The 15,458-nt window shown below is 40.6% G+C and overlaps 1 protein-coding gene across 5 annotated transcripts in view; it reads left to right on the top strand.

The window, feature by feature from the left end:
• DYNC1I1 (dynein cytoplasmic 1 intermediate chain 1) overlaps positions 1–15,458 on the top strand; it is a 576,993-nt gene that overhangs the window by 417,183 nt on the left and 144,352 nt on the right. For 4 of the 5 annotated variants that reach the window (XM_075587298.1, XM_075587296.1, XM_075587294.1 and 1 more), the window contains 3 exons: positions 2,877–3,023; positions 8,921–9,034; positions 13,982–14,115. In XM_075587298.1, coding sequence (XP_075443413.1) covers positions 2,877–3,023; positions 8,921–9,034; positions 13,982–14,115 — 395 coding nt within the window. The remainder of the gene's footprint in view (positions 1–2,876; positions 3,024–8,920; positions 9,035–13,981; positions 14,116–15,458) is intronic. The other variant, XM_075587299.1, reaches the window with a different exon arrangement.

Here is a 15,458-nt window from a genome sequence, read left to right as displayed (position 1 = left end):
GCTATATCATTTTTGCAGTTTTTCCTAGTACTACTGTATAAACAGTGTATGCTGACTAACAGAAATCACTTGTTTGATGCAAAATAGAGCCCGATGTAAGCCAATACTGTTCAGGAATGATAGCAGTTAAACTAAATCTAGCCTCAGGTGGGCACAGCTATTTTCCACACAAATGCTCAAGCTTGGGTCTCAGCAAAACTGTACTTTATTGTAAAAGTGTAAATCACGATTTACAGTTATTTTGTATGGGTTTTTTTTTTATATGATGCTGTTTTTTTCAGTATACCAATCCTCTCGAGAATCCTCTCCATTAAAATGACTTTCGGCAGTAAGCCAGCATCCGATGAATCACAAAACGGACTTATTGTAGAATTATAAATGAGTGCTCCTTATGCAAAATAATTATGTTTTGAAATGATTAATCTAAGAGCATTTCTGTGACTAAAATTTTCAAAAAAAAACTATTGCATTATGTATCATTGTTTCTTTGGTGCATATCTGATGCATTTCTGAGGGAATATACAATTGTCCACATGCAAAGCAACAAGGAGGTTTCCACCACAAATTTGAGGCACTTTTTGACCTAAGAATCCAGTTTTGCAATAAAAAATATGTCCCTCTAAAACTGTGACACAAAATAAATATATAAGCAATGTAATTGCCTCCCGCTGCACTTGTTCACAATTTGAATTGGTATCCAAATATATTTGAAAAGGCACTATTAATGTGTTTAATCTTTAACTGTACCAAAAAAGGGATGCACTGCCATTCTTGTTTTTTTATTTTTTATGTTTGCATCCCTTTTATCTATTGGTATACAGACGAAAAGGTGAGTCAACTGCATGATAAAATATGGTCATATAAAAGCAATATAAAATTGTGTTTCCTAGCAAAGCATTGTTTACATGTACTGTAGTTAGTTATTGAATTAATTAATATACAATCAGAAAGATACAGTACTGTAAGACAGTGGTTGGCAAAGGGCCACACATTACCCACATAGGTATTGTACATTTGTTGGAGCAATGTGGAGAAGAATGCTTGTATCCGCAGCACCTGGAAGATCATCAGGAAGGTCTTCAGTCAGCAGTGGATCGATGTGGATTTTGTGTATGTGTATATATATATTTCTGATAAGTATATATTATTTATTCTTTTTGGTCTGTGGCTCTTTGTTTGTGTGTATCCAGCATTATTGTGTGTGTGTGTGTGTGTGTGTGTGTGTGTGTGTGTGTGTGTGTGTGTGTGTGTGTGTGTGTGTGTGTGTGTGTGTGTGTGTGTGTGTGTGTGTGTATATATACACACACACACACATAAAAATAATGCTGGGTACACACAAACAAAGAGCCACAGACCAAAAAGAATAAATAATATATACTTATCAGAAATCCAGGTGCTTGCAGACAGACAGGGAACACCAACCAGTCTAATAAATACACAAAAACATGAAGTCCGCAGCACACTCAATAGAAAAAGGTTTATTTAATCTCAATAAATCATCAGGCAATCACCAAAACTCCAGAGCGACGTACGTTTCAGACCACAGGGTATTTTCTCAAGCTCTGTGTTGTCAATGAAGCAGGGACAGAATATATAGAGTGGGGGAGGGCCCCGTCACGCGCCGGCAGTGGAAGCTTGGCGGCGTGGGGCAGAGAAAGGAATAGGCTTATAGGCAGCCTAGAGTCTGGGCTCGGCCGGGCTCCCCCAGTCAGCAGGCCCGGGACACCAACCCCAGCAGACCCCCCCTGTTGGCGGCCCTGTGCGGGTCTTTACCGTTGTTTTCTCCCCGGTGCACAGGCAGTAGAGATGTGGCAGCTGTGGATAGGAGCTTCTCCCTGCCATCATCTGTTTAATGCTTGTACACTGATGAATACTGCCCCACTCCTCCTCATACTCTGGGTACTAGTGGTAAGCACAGTAGAGGAGAGAGGCAATACAGTATTTATCATGGCACTGTCATTAGGCAGCTGCTGAGGGAATGGGGAGAAGCTACAATACGCAGCAATATCAGCACTCCCTCAGCACTGGGTTGAGAGAGAGAGTGCAGGGGCGGACAACGGTTCAGGGCTGCAGGTGAAGCCCCCGGGAGCTGCATGTGGTCCCCAGACTGCCTGTTCCCCACCAATACAGTAAACAAATAACAGGCATGTTAAGCCTTGTGTGTCATGTCGTTGTGACAGAAATTGTAAAGAAAATGTTGCTTGTTTTTTTTCTATTCAACTCCATAGTAGAATATGACTAATTTACATGTTGCTTCCATGTGCACTGACGTAAATACAGATGTAGCGCCTGTTATTCTTAACGTGATCACATCCAAAGGCTTCAAATCCAGGGATTTGCTAACCGGCGGCTCCATTTCTTTTTGTATTTTGCCATTACGGTTGACGCATTAAAAAACTTGCTTTAGTAAAACAGCACAATAATGTGAGGGCATTTACCATAGCGGGTGCTACATCTGTGGGCGGCTAATGAAAAAAAGTGAATCTAAACTCCAGTGTCCCTAGTTGGTTGCAGAGAAATAAGTCGGCCAAAACATGTTCCACTGTTTATCCCCCCTGGTCTGTCAGTGGAGACATTGCTGGAAAGTCTCAACTAAGCGGAAATGCTGCATATGTCACAGATTAATGAAGCAACAATAAAAACCTCTATAAAGGTTCCTTTTACGACATAAGTGAAAGTAACTAGTGTTTCTATGCAATGAAAAAATAAAGACAGGGACCGCACTCACATGCAAGATGCTTGTCTAAATCTCCAAATCCGTTAATTGTGCCCAGGACATACTTGAAAACAAGAGGTAACTCTCAATGTATTCTTCCTGGTAAAAGATTTTATCAATAAATAAATAATCTGTCTTTCTCCTTCTGCTTTGTTTGCAGTCCTCTGTGATGTCTGTCTGTTTTGCTCGTTTTCACCCAAACCTGGTCATTGGTGGAACATACTCGGGGCAGATAGTTCTGTGGGACAATCGCAGTCACAGGAGAACTCCAGTGCAGAGAACACCGCTGTCTGCTGCTGCTCACACTGTAAGGTGTCTGTTTCATGTTAGATTTAACTGTTACAAGTCTCCCATCCAAATCTCAGGTCACCGAAGTGAGCAGTTCATTGCCTATAAAAAAAAAATCCTGCATATTCTGCCCTGTGTAATGATAACGAGTTAGATGTGTCTCTACTTCTACAAATCTCTCTGTATAGAAAAGATAAAACTTGTACACATAATGCCTAACCATATCTCGTGTAATATTACGTAGTGATATTACTGCATCATTTCCCATGACTACTTGCAATGTTCACTGTGAGGGATTTGTGTGCATGGCTGATCGAGTACAAATCTTGCAGCTCATTATGAAAATGTTATATTCAAAAGAACTACTGCAAATGACAAATGATGCACAGGAGTATTTTGTGAACACTCCTGGCCCTAAGGGATGGTACTGTGTTACTGGCCTTGGCATATCAGCTGCTCTAAGCTTTTGTTATGGATTCTTTGCAAAACATAAAAGCCTAGTGTCACATTGGCCCCTATTCCAGACGTCAGCTCTTGATGATATGTAGTCAGTCTTACTAAATCGAAGTCAGTCTCACTCTTTTTTAGCATCAGTGCTCTCACTGATTCAATGGAGTGTCACTGGTAGGTGAGCAAAATGTCATTGTTTGATCCATAACCTTTACATCTCGCTAATTTTGGCCCTTGGTGTTGACATCTATTCAATATGCTATGAAGCGTCATCTTCTTGATGACCCATTCCAATGACAAAGAGAAGACAGGTTCACGGCATATTAAACCCTTGCAAGGTAAAGTACAATAGAAGAAAAAAAAAGTGAATTAATTTGGAAAAATAATATTTTTCTGCCACATCTTTACAGTTTACATGCAGCATTATTTTTGTGACTATGATAAATTCCCTTTCAAATAGCCTTGAAAAGGGAACAGTATCTACTTCCCTTCCCTAACCCTGTGCAAAATGTTCTTTGTCATCTTTATTTTCAATACAATAGGGTCAAATTAATTCACACACAGAGAATATGTATCACAACTAAATTCCCTAGAAATATTTTGTGCTGTAAGTAGAATCTTTGTTTCAACATAGAAACCGTGCAGCCATTTGATAAAGGATAATAATAACAATAATAACAATAAAAAAACAGAACTTCATTTGCTATTCTACTTTGCGCAGATTTTCAGAGATGGTATGAGTTTGGTGTATCATTGTAAGACATACAGTATCAAGCTTAATGTTCCAAAAGGAAAAATCCTTTATACTCTACTTTGTACATCACATGCAGGCTACTGTAATTATTAATGTGATACCAACAATGTTTGTATGCTGTGTGCAGTCACTGTAGTGCTCGATACCATCTCCACGGATCACTCTTAGTTTGTTTGGAACAGATAAAGGGGCTGCCATTTATTTCAATCCTTTGTAGTGTATGTTGCTTTTTCATACCTTTGCCAACAACTTTTCACCAACGATTGCATATTCAGTTCTTTCAGTGACATTATTCAGACGATAGCAGTGGCAGAACGCACACCATTTCTTTTGAGACTAACACAAGCTTTCAGATTTCATTCCCAGTCACCATTTGCAACAAGTTATTTGCCAGCTCCAAGTAATGCGATTGATTCAGTCATTGTATAACATTGGGAATGCTCATTTCCCCTCCAGAGAACGATGTTAAGTAAAGGTAAGCTGTCCCTAAGGCAAACGTTAGTCAACAACGTTGTCTGTTTAACAGCATAAGAGATATGTTCTCTTTATTCTGCAAAAGTACTGTATGTTAGGGCATGCCGGGATTTCATGTAGGATGCAAGTGCTGTTCCCGCATCCTATGCTTCAGTGATTGATGACAAGAGTTGGAAGGGAAGTGAAGCCTACCACATTTCCGCCAAAACCCACATTATGGTGGGATTAATAAGAAACAGAGGCCAAATTACTTTTATATATCATTTTCAGACATAAAATAAATACAGACCTTTGCAGTATGTACTTTTGGGTGAAACACAATTCGCATGCATTGTTTTTGATGTGTTTATTTTTTTCTCTCCCTTGCTGGAAGGAAATGCGGCAAATTGCGGTACAAAGTGATACAAAGTGTACACTGATGAAAGTCTTAGCTAATAATATAAATAGGGGATTTAATGTCTCGATGCAGAGAAAATGTGATACTTCCTTTCAGAATAATTAGAAAAGAACATTAATGGCTGTCAGATCTTAAGCATCTTTCATGGTTTTATTAAGTGGGGCATTTGAGCATATTGTCATACCAAACTTTGTGGCACCACGTGCCGACTTTACTATTTAGTTCATTTCTGCACATTTCTTGACTGTAAATATTGACAGGTTAAAGCAGCACTCCAGGTTGCTTTTTAAAAAAATGTAGCTATAGGATTGAAGCAGGGGGTTTCCGGTGTCGAACGATGTTAATTTCAGGTCCGGGGACCCCTGCTTTCTGAGATAGTTACCTCCATAGGGGGTGCCGGTATCGCCTTCATGTTTAAATGCCCCTAGTCACGCGGGCCAATAGGAACCCGCAAAGGATGACATCACGACTTCCTATTGGACCGCGAGACGCGGGACATTTAAAGCCGCCATTATGTTAACCACACAGCTCCATTGGAGCTTCACCATGAAGGAGATACTCGCATCTCTTCCGGAATTAAGTGTCTCGGAAAGCAGGGGGTCCCCAGAGCTGAAATGAACACAGTTCAGCTCCACACGGACAAACCTGAAATCGCACAACCATTCCTTGCTAGACTGGATTCTCTCCTCAAATCCCAGCAGAATCCAATCCCCTGGCATCCTTCCTGACATTTTCAGTGATCATGCAATAGTGTACTGTGTAAGGAAAATTAAACCGCCCCAATCAAGCCCTAAAGTTCTCCTCACTAGAACATTTAGAAACTTTAACGCACAACAGTTTCTGGCTGACCTTACCAACTGCCCTTGGCACAGAATCGATTTAATTCCTGGCCCTGATTCTGCGCTCGACTATTTCCAGTCCGAGTTCTTAAAACTCTGTGATACACATGCTCCACTACGCAGAATAAGGGTACGGGGTGCTCACCTTCCATGGGTTACACCTGACCTTATAGCACTCTACCAGTTCAGGGATGCCTTGTGGAAAAGCTACACAGTAACTGGCACTACCAAGGATCTCAATCACTACAGATGCCTGCGGAACATGTGCACAAGGCAAACAAGGCATGCAAAAGCACAATATTACTCTGACAATCTCCTCCAGAATACAGCAAACCCAGCTAACTTCTGGAAGGTTATCAACAACATATTCCAGCCTTCTAACCATCAACAGCTAGGTAAAATCACTAAGGGCGATATTACTCTGACAAACCACACCGACATTGCAAATGCATTCAATGATTACTTTGTGGGGTGTGCTACTAACTTTTTAGCGAAACGCAACGCAAACCACAAACCTGAATCTCATCCTGGGAGTACCCCTATAGCCCCACCCCCTCCCAACACTGCCCACAATTTTCAATTTGGCCCAGTATCCGAAGAGGAGATTACACAAGCGCTCCTCAAATTAAAACTAAGCAGCCAATGTGGACCTGATTTACTACAATCTAGGTTCCTAAGACTTGGTGCCCCAGCAATTGCCAAACCAATTGCTTCCATAGTCAACTCTATCCTGTCTGCAGGCCATATCCCCAAGACCTGGAAAGCTGCCAGAGTTGTCCCAATCTTCAAAAGTGGGGACAAAAACACTGTCTCAAACTACAGGCCAATCTCCCTTCTCCCAATCCTATCCAAAGTCATGTAAAAATTTGTCCACTCCCAATTAAGCGATTACTATAACAAGACAAATTTCCCTAGCCAATTCCAAACTGGCTTTCGCCCCAAACACTCTACCGTAACTACCCTGCTAAAAGTTTGCAATGAAATCCAGTGTGGAATGGAACGGGGTCAACTCACTGGTGCAGTATTCCTAGATTTTGCAAAGGCTTTTGATACAGTTGATCATGTTATCTTACTTAACAAACTCCAGAGCTCTGGAATAGGGAAGCATGCTTTCAACTGGTTTCAGTCCTACCTATCAGGTAGATCCCAACATGTGTCCATCTCAGGCTCTAACTCCAACCCCCTGGATATCACCTGTGGTGTACCGCAAGGCTCTGTTCTGGGGCCCCTACTCTTCTCAGTGTTCATCAATGATCTTCCCACAGCTTGTCAGGAAGCCTCAATACACATGTATGCAGACAACACAATCCTATATGCACACAGCCATAGCCTCTCTGACCTTCAATACATACTTCAGTCTGACTTTTTGAGACTCGAAAAATGGATTTCCCAAAACAAACTGTTTTTAAACACTGACAAGACTGTAACAATGGTATTGGGACCAAGACTAAATTTGAAAAGCTTCCAGCGACTGAGCTCAAGATTAGAACCAACACTAACACCACCCTAACCCCTGTCACTAGTTTTAAATACCTGGGCATATGGTTTGACTCCCACTTAACATTCGGGATGCACATTGATACCCTGACAACCAAGATCTATGCCAAACTAGGGGTACTTTACAGGAACAAATCCTCCCTAAGTCTCCTGGTCAGAAAGCGTATCGCACAGCAGATGCTAATGCCAATTATTGACTATGGAGACATAGTATATGGTTCGGCACATCAAACCCACCTTAGCAAACTTGACACCCTCTACAATTCAATTTGTCGTTTTGTTCTCCAATGCAACTATAACACACATCACTGCGAAATGCTCAAAGAACTAGATTGGTCATCACTCGAGTCTAGGCGCAAAGTTCACCTTTCCTGTCTTGCCTTCAAATTCTTTATGGGCAAGCTACCCAGCTACCTGAACAAAATCCTCACCCCTACCACATACAGCACTTATCATCTGAGATCAGACTCCAAAAGACTGTTCATGGTCCCAAGGCTCAACAAAGTATCCGGACGTTCCTCCTTCTCTTACCGTGCACCCCAAAACTGGAACAACCTACCAGAGACTCTCACATCCACCACCAGTTTAAGTTCTTTCAAATCTAAGGCTGTCACACATTTTAATCTGGTCTGTAACTGTTTCATACGCCCATAATATAATCTTTAACTGTGCATGCAATGTCTTGTATATAATGTATAACCTGCTCATTTATGTAACTGTATTTGTAAGCATGTATTATTTGTCTTAACTCTGTGCCCAGGACATACTTGAAAACGAGAGGTAACTCTCAATGTATTACTTCCTGGTAAAATATTTTATAAATAAATAATATAACCCCTGCTTCAATCCTATTACAGGCAGTCCTCGGTTATCCAACAGAATCCGTTCTGGAAGTAGCGTTGGATAGTGAGACCGTTGTAAAGTGAGTCCCATGTTAATCAGTGGTGGTGACTGCTGAATAACGCATTCAGGCGTCGGATAACGCATTCCGGCGTTGAAAAATGGTCCATAGAGTTGCATTGTAAAGCGTTGGATATGCCATTCATTGTAAAGTCAAACGTTGGATAGCGAGGACTACCTGTACTTAAAAAAATAAAAAGCAAGTAATGTAACCTGGAAAGTTGCCTAAAGATAAATTCAAACAGCAGAAAGTTGCTGGACAGGCAACAACTCAAAGGTTTAATGAGGCCACCAAAACAGAGCTGGGTCAAGCATTTGGGTCACTTTTGAATAGCAACACATTGCATAAAATATCACAATGCAAAACATAAGTGAATGCTGTTTTCCTATACGAACGTGACAAATGTTACACTTACACAAATTCTAGTCCTTTGATTAATGACACACAGAAACAATGAAAACATAATAATTTGTAGCCGTTTCTTTTACACCAACTTCCTAGTCAAACGAGCCAAAGATATCGAGTCTAACAAGGTACAACAATGAGTTTCTATATAATGTTGCATTGAGGTTGTGCAGTGATTGCTCTTACTGTATGTTTTCAGCACCCGATATATTGTGTAGATGTAGTTGGGACGCAGAATGCCCACAACCTCATTACGGTTTCAACGGATGGGAAATTGTGCTCTTGGAGTCTGGATATGCTCTCAACTCCACAGGTGGGTATGGTTTTTACTTCGTGACAAAGAACTCTGTCTAATGCAATAATTGACACAATCTGTTACTTGTGAAACAAATATATTTGTCCAAACGAATACAACTTTCTTTAAATACCGTCTTCAGAATCTGATCTCTATTTATTGTCCTGCAACCCGTATAATTATTTAAGTTCATAAATAATGTAAGTTAAAGGAATACACATTTTGAACCAGGGCAAATCTAGAAGTTTATGTTTAGATGTATTGTACTTACTCCATAGCGTAGCATGTTATTTATTTATAACAATTTAACAAGGGAAAAAATACATTGGGTCAAACCCACAGAGGTCGGTTAAGGACTTTAAGAGCCGCTAACCTAAGTTAACACTTCTATATACAACATGTGGAGAGATACCCGTGAACAAAGTTTAATACACCTAAGATACCTGGGTAATATGTTCATTTGGATAAGCAAACTATATTCAAATGATTTAACTAGCATATATCCAGGTGTTTTGCTTTTACTCTGTACAATTGTAGATTCAATGTCAATTATTGTTGTACCTTTAAATTGACTATCCAGTTAATTCTCTAGGGATGTGTAATTGTGTATACTGTAGAATTGTTTAAGCAGAGGCATGAAAGCTTCAACAAAGCTCTGTACACCTAGTGTTCGAACAGCAACCCTTTTAATTCTTCAAAGTCGGACATGCAAATGAAGCAGGATGTTTTCAGGTAATATTTGGCAATCCTCCTGGTCTAAATGAGCCTATAAAAATTAAAAGGCCTTGTCTGCACATGTTTCCAAGCAGCCATGCTAACTACTTGGTCATTGCAAATTAATTACATGTGCGCTCAGCCCGACTACTGATTGTAAGATCTTCCTATTGGTAATAGTTAGGCTGAGGGAAGACATGAGTCTTTCATTGTATATTCCACAGGTAAAACTGTCTGTAGTGATTGTCTGGGACAAAGCAGGCCTTGCAACCTTAAGTAGATGATTAAGGACTGTATTACTCCTGGTACCTTCCAAATAAGTTAAAGTGATGTTAGCAGAGCAATAAGTACTGGGTCATGATCATCTGTAGTTACAACAAGGGTGAAATTAATTTGCATAACCCATAACTACTCAAATTATTAAAATAAAAGAAAAATAATAATAAAAAAAATCATGATACTTTCAGGGGATGCTGCAATTCAAGATCCAATTACCATAATCTCAGTCTACTGATGTAGTCAGCATCTTTGCAAGCAATTCATTGTGTGTAATGAGGCCTATCATTACAGAATTTGCTACTTTGCTATCATGTTCATCTAAATTTATAATGCACATGTTGGATTATTTTAACCTGCAAATAAAAAAAAGTACTTTTTTTATTTGCACAGTAAATGTTATCTGAAGTCGTAAACCCAGAAGATTTAGTACATAATGTAATTGATAATTACTTACACATTGTAGTCATTCTCATTCCAACACAGTTTAAAGGTCTTGCAAAGTATGGATATAGAGAGATACACAGCTTTCCAACTTTTAGTGGGACCTGGACTAGTGGTAATCTGTTTAAATCACGGCAAACAGTGGTTTCTATGGGGACTATGTAGAAAAGTCTGCAAAACTGAATTTAAAAATGGCACTATATTTATCTAAGCAAGAAATCCCATTGTATTCTATAGGATCTTTGGTGTCTATGTACTGTATCAAGTTAATTGTGGAACAAAACCACAGCATTTTACCACTGCACCTATGTATCAAAGTATTTTTCTTAAATGTTCTCCCATCAGCCCTTGCTTGCTCTATGGGGTTGTCCAAGGCCGCAGACAGCTTTTCCAGGGCCCAGGACTAAGGTTTCCACCGGGGATCCCGCACACGTGGAGGCGCCCTTGCGATAACTCCCCCACCCCTGTTTTCTCTTACACTCTCCCTTCTCATAAATCTCCTCACTCTCACCCCCCTTTACACTCCCCTGTCACCCTTCCCCCCCTCTCCCAACCTGTCCCTCCTCCATGTATTTCTCCTCCCCTCCTCACACTCAATAACCCCCCACCCCAATATACACACACACAATAATTCCCCCTCCCCAGACACACACAAACAATATAAGCCCCCCTCCACAAACACAAACACAAATAAGCCACCTTCCCCAAACACACACAAATAAGTCCCCCTCCCCAAACACACACACACAAATAATAGGGAAGGGAGGGATAGATGAGTGGTGTTGAGCAAAGGGTACGGCCCTTGAGTCCTGCAGGAGGGAAAGGAGGGGGGCAGAAGCCAGGAAATTAGAGGGCAAGGAAGGAAACTATTGGGTTGCGGGCAGGGAGGCCGGGTCCCTTGACTGACCAGGCCCATAACAGCATCCCCTCCCTGTTGGCGGCCCTGAGAGTGTCAGTAGAAGAAGTGGGGAGGAGATACATGGTGTATAGATTATAATGAGATGTAGCACAGTCTGTGTCTCTCTGCTCCATTCTTTTTCCATTTTATCTGAGAAAACAAATCCTCCACATCTGAAGTAGCGTAAGTCTAAGATACAGCACTTCTTCAGATGTTGGAAACTGTTCTTCCATATGCCGCTGTTCTGCTGCACACAACAGTGCACCAAAGAAAAAATCCCATTGAAAGCAATATCGTTAAATCAAATGAAGATATCATAGAGATGACAAATATTTCCCACGGTGTGTCTTAAGTATATTTAAATACCCCACTTTTGTATAACTTCTTCAAGCCATTTTTGTACACGCATACTTGGATATTTTTATAATCCTGTTGTAGATATTACATGAGCTCATCAGATAACTTTGATTGTAAAAGTCATTTTAATGTTTTATATAAGCCAGAGGCAGACAAGTATGACAATCAATATGCTATCTTACACGTTCATATAATTTATACTCTCGTTTATTATTTTTGGCTGCTTTCATATGGAATGTTTGATAAATTCCAGTCTCCCAACATTTCAGCTACAGTATATGAATATAAAGTGCAATAATATTAGTGCTTCTAGGATGTCTTCACATATAATCATATGCATATGTAATGATCAGAACCTATGAGGCACCTACCCGGGCCTCGTAACAGTAAGTTACTACAGTACTGTATCACCTCTGGATAACGCAGGATTTTGAGTGTCATTTCCTCCTTTTCTCATAGCGTTTGTATCCAGAGGACTATCCCACGTGGTATGGCAAAGTGCAATGGATTATCCAGGCATGAAAGATAAAAAGAGTTCCACACTGCACAACAAAATAATTGTATCCAGGGGTGTGGGGGGGAACCAGTTTTAGCAAGATATAAAAATATTTTTTATTATATACATATGAATATACAATTATTATCTTAAATACCTCTGACAGTATATAGGTCTTTATGTAAAATATTACAGGCACAAAAAGAGCTCACAGGGAGATAAACTAATTTCCCTAAAGTCAGAAATATCCATGTCCTCAGACTTAAACATGGTCTTTACCAGCTTCAAAGCCATCCTTTCTATAAACTACATGTCACTATTACAATTTGTAGCATTGATCCATCATCTACAGTGCAATGCACAAGTCCGCCGACAGGGGGGGGGGGGGAGCCGGGAAAAGTGCTTATCTCATTCTCTTTTTGGTCTGTTTCTGTTGTTCTGCTGCTGAAATCTCTAAAATGGCTCACAATAAAACTCCACGTTAACTAGTACAATTTTGGGCACCAATCCTAAGAAAAGACATTATGGAACTAGAGAGCGTGCAGAGAAGAGCCACCAAATTATTTAAAGGGGATGGACATTCTAACTTATGAGGAGAGGCTAGCGAAATTAGATTTATTTATATTAGAAAAGAGGCGTCTAAGAGGGGATATGATAACTATATATAAATATATTCAGGGACAATACAAGGAGCTTTCAAAAGAACTATTCATCCCACGGGCAGTACAAAGGACTCGGGGCCATCCCTTAAGGTTGGAGGAAAGGAAATTGCACCAGCAACAAAGGAAAGGGTTCTTTACAGTAAGGGCAGTTAAAATGCGGAATTCATTACCCATGGAGACTGTGATGCAGATACAATAGATTTGTTCAAAAAAATGTTGGACATCTTTTTAGATAGGAAAGGTATACAGGGATATACCAAATAAGTATACATGGGAAGGATGTTGATCCAGGGATTAATCCGATTGCCAATTCTTGGAGTCAGGAAGGAATTAATTTTTCCCCTTAATGGGTTTTTTTGTTTGCCTTCCTCTGGATCAATAAGTATAGATATAGGATAAAGTATCTGTTGTCTAAATTTAGCATAGGTTGAACTTGATGGACGGAAGTCTATTTTCAACCTCATCTACTATGTAACTATGTAACTATGTAACTATGTAACTATAAAATTCTACTTATTGCCTTCAAAACTCCACATTCTTTTACCCCCTCTAACATCTCAGCTCTAATCTCCCGCTATACCCCTTCTTGTCCCTTATACTCTGCTGAAAGCTGCCTCCTTTCTGCTCCATTTGTCTCCAAAGCACTCTAATGTCTGAACCCTCTCTTGTTTTTAGCTCCCTACCTGTGGAACGCCCTCCCCCACTGCACTTGACAATTCACATCCTTCCCCATTTTCAAGTCACGTCTGAATTCTCCTATCAGCTAAGCACGTAGTTAGATCAGGCCTGTGGCTACATCTCACACGCCTGATGCACTTACTTGCCCCCTCAAATATGTGCTATACTGCACTTGCTCCTGTAAATCTGTAAGTAGTACTCCCATGTATGGTAGGTTAAAATATATAGTAAGATATTCTAATAGATATTCTAAAGATAACAATGATTTATAACATTACATGACACATTTATGCTATCTTTAATGCAATCAGATTTTGATCTTGATCTTAATTTATCAAACAAGAGTGTGGTGTCCTGTTAGATCATTGGTCAGTAGCTACTTTAATGTAGAAAGTCATGTTAATACACATTCTCACCACTGTGCTTTTGTTCCTTTGTAGGAAAGCATGGAACTCGTCTACAATAAATCTAAACCAGTGGCCGTCACTGGGATGGCGTTTCCAACAGGAGATGTCAACAATTTTGTAGTAGGCAGCGAGGAGGGAACAGTTTATACCGCTTGTCGACATGGAAGGTATTGCACACACCCACACACACGTTGTTGCACTTGTGAACACGGCAGCACATCCTTTGTTTTAATTGAACCACGTCAAATCTTGCTGTAAATATCAGGCCCACTGACACACAGATTTGTGTTAATGATGCAATAATGTCTGCTGCATCTGTATGGCAGCGCACAGTAAACTAGGACTGTGGGGTTGGAGGTTACAATACTGTATAAACTGCAGGACTTGTTGGCAAAGTGTTACACATTATTTATAGCGTATTGAGTAATTAGGAAATGCAATTGTAGATTACTTTTGTAAGATTAACAATGGTACTAAGCAGAACGGTGCATGAAAATGTGTCTGCATAATGTACAGGCCACTATATCACCCTTGCTATATGAATATATCAGAAATTTATGGTATTGTGCAGGCTCTTAAATTGTAAAAGGAAACAGGGAAATAAATGTAACAAACTGTCAGATTTGGAGAATAGATCAATATCTGCAGGGTGTTGGATTTCAGACGTGCCCAATTTCATGCTTTAGTCTTACTTGTAGTATTTAGTTTTACAATAGATATGTGGACGATAGAGAGTGATTATCTAATTCTAAAAGGTTTAGCTTTAAGGATCATGCACTGTAGATATGAGTAAAGGACACCCATTGTAAATGTAGATGCTTTAGCCCTCAGGATACATATGGACAACAAAATAGAGGAATCATTAAAGCAGCAATCCCCCCCAAAGGCCTATATGAGTACGCTGATAAATACTGTAGTGCCCGGCTCCTCTCCTGTGCTAATCACTATTTGCCCCTTGTAAGAAGAGGAGTGGGGCAGTATTCACCCGCACACCGGTCGGTATTAAGCAGTTGATATATATTGTATGCTGGTAGTATACTGTATGTCAGGGGTGCGCAAACTGGGGGGCACGCCCCTCACGGGGGTACTAGATTTTTTGGGAGGGGGGGGGCAGCAGTTATAGAGGTCCCACGCTCTACAGCAAATCATTTAACTTAGATGCCGGGGGACCGCACGGGGCCTCTATAACACACTTACCTTACCTTCCAGCGACGCGTCATCATGGTAACCCGGCGTCAAATGATGCCGCGGGGCCACGTGATTTCACGTTACCATGGCAACAAGACGCCACATCACCCCGCGTGTCATTTGACGCTGGAGCCGAGCGGAGGGAGGCAGAGGTGAGTGCGAGCCACAGAGGTGAGCAGGCAGGGGTGCACACAGAGAAAAGTTTGCGCACTCCTGGTATAGGTCACCCTTTTGAAGGACTATGGGCCTCATATGCAGCCCTTGATGTATATTATGTTGCCTGATTGCGGTTCATCTCCCCAGTGCCTTATTGCTTGGGAGT

The sequence above is a fragment of the Ascaphus truei genome, chromosome 2, assembly GCF_040206685.1.
Source record: "Ascaphus truei isolate aAscTru1 chromosome 2, aAscTru1.hap1, whole genome shotgun sequence".
NCBI classification, from domain to species: Eukaryota; Metazoa; Chordata; class Amphibia; order Anura; family Ascaphidae; genus Ascaphus; species Ascaphus truei.
This window is presented reverse-complemented; position numbering and strand designations above follow the sequence as displayed.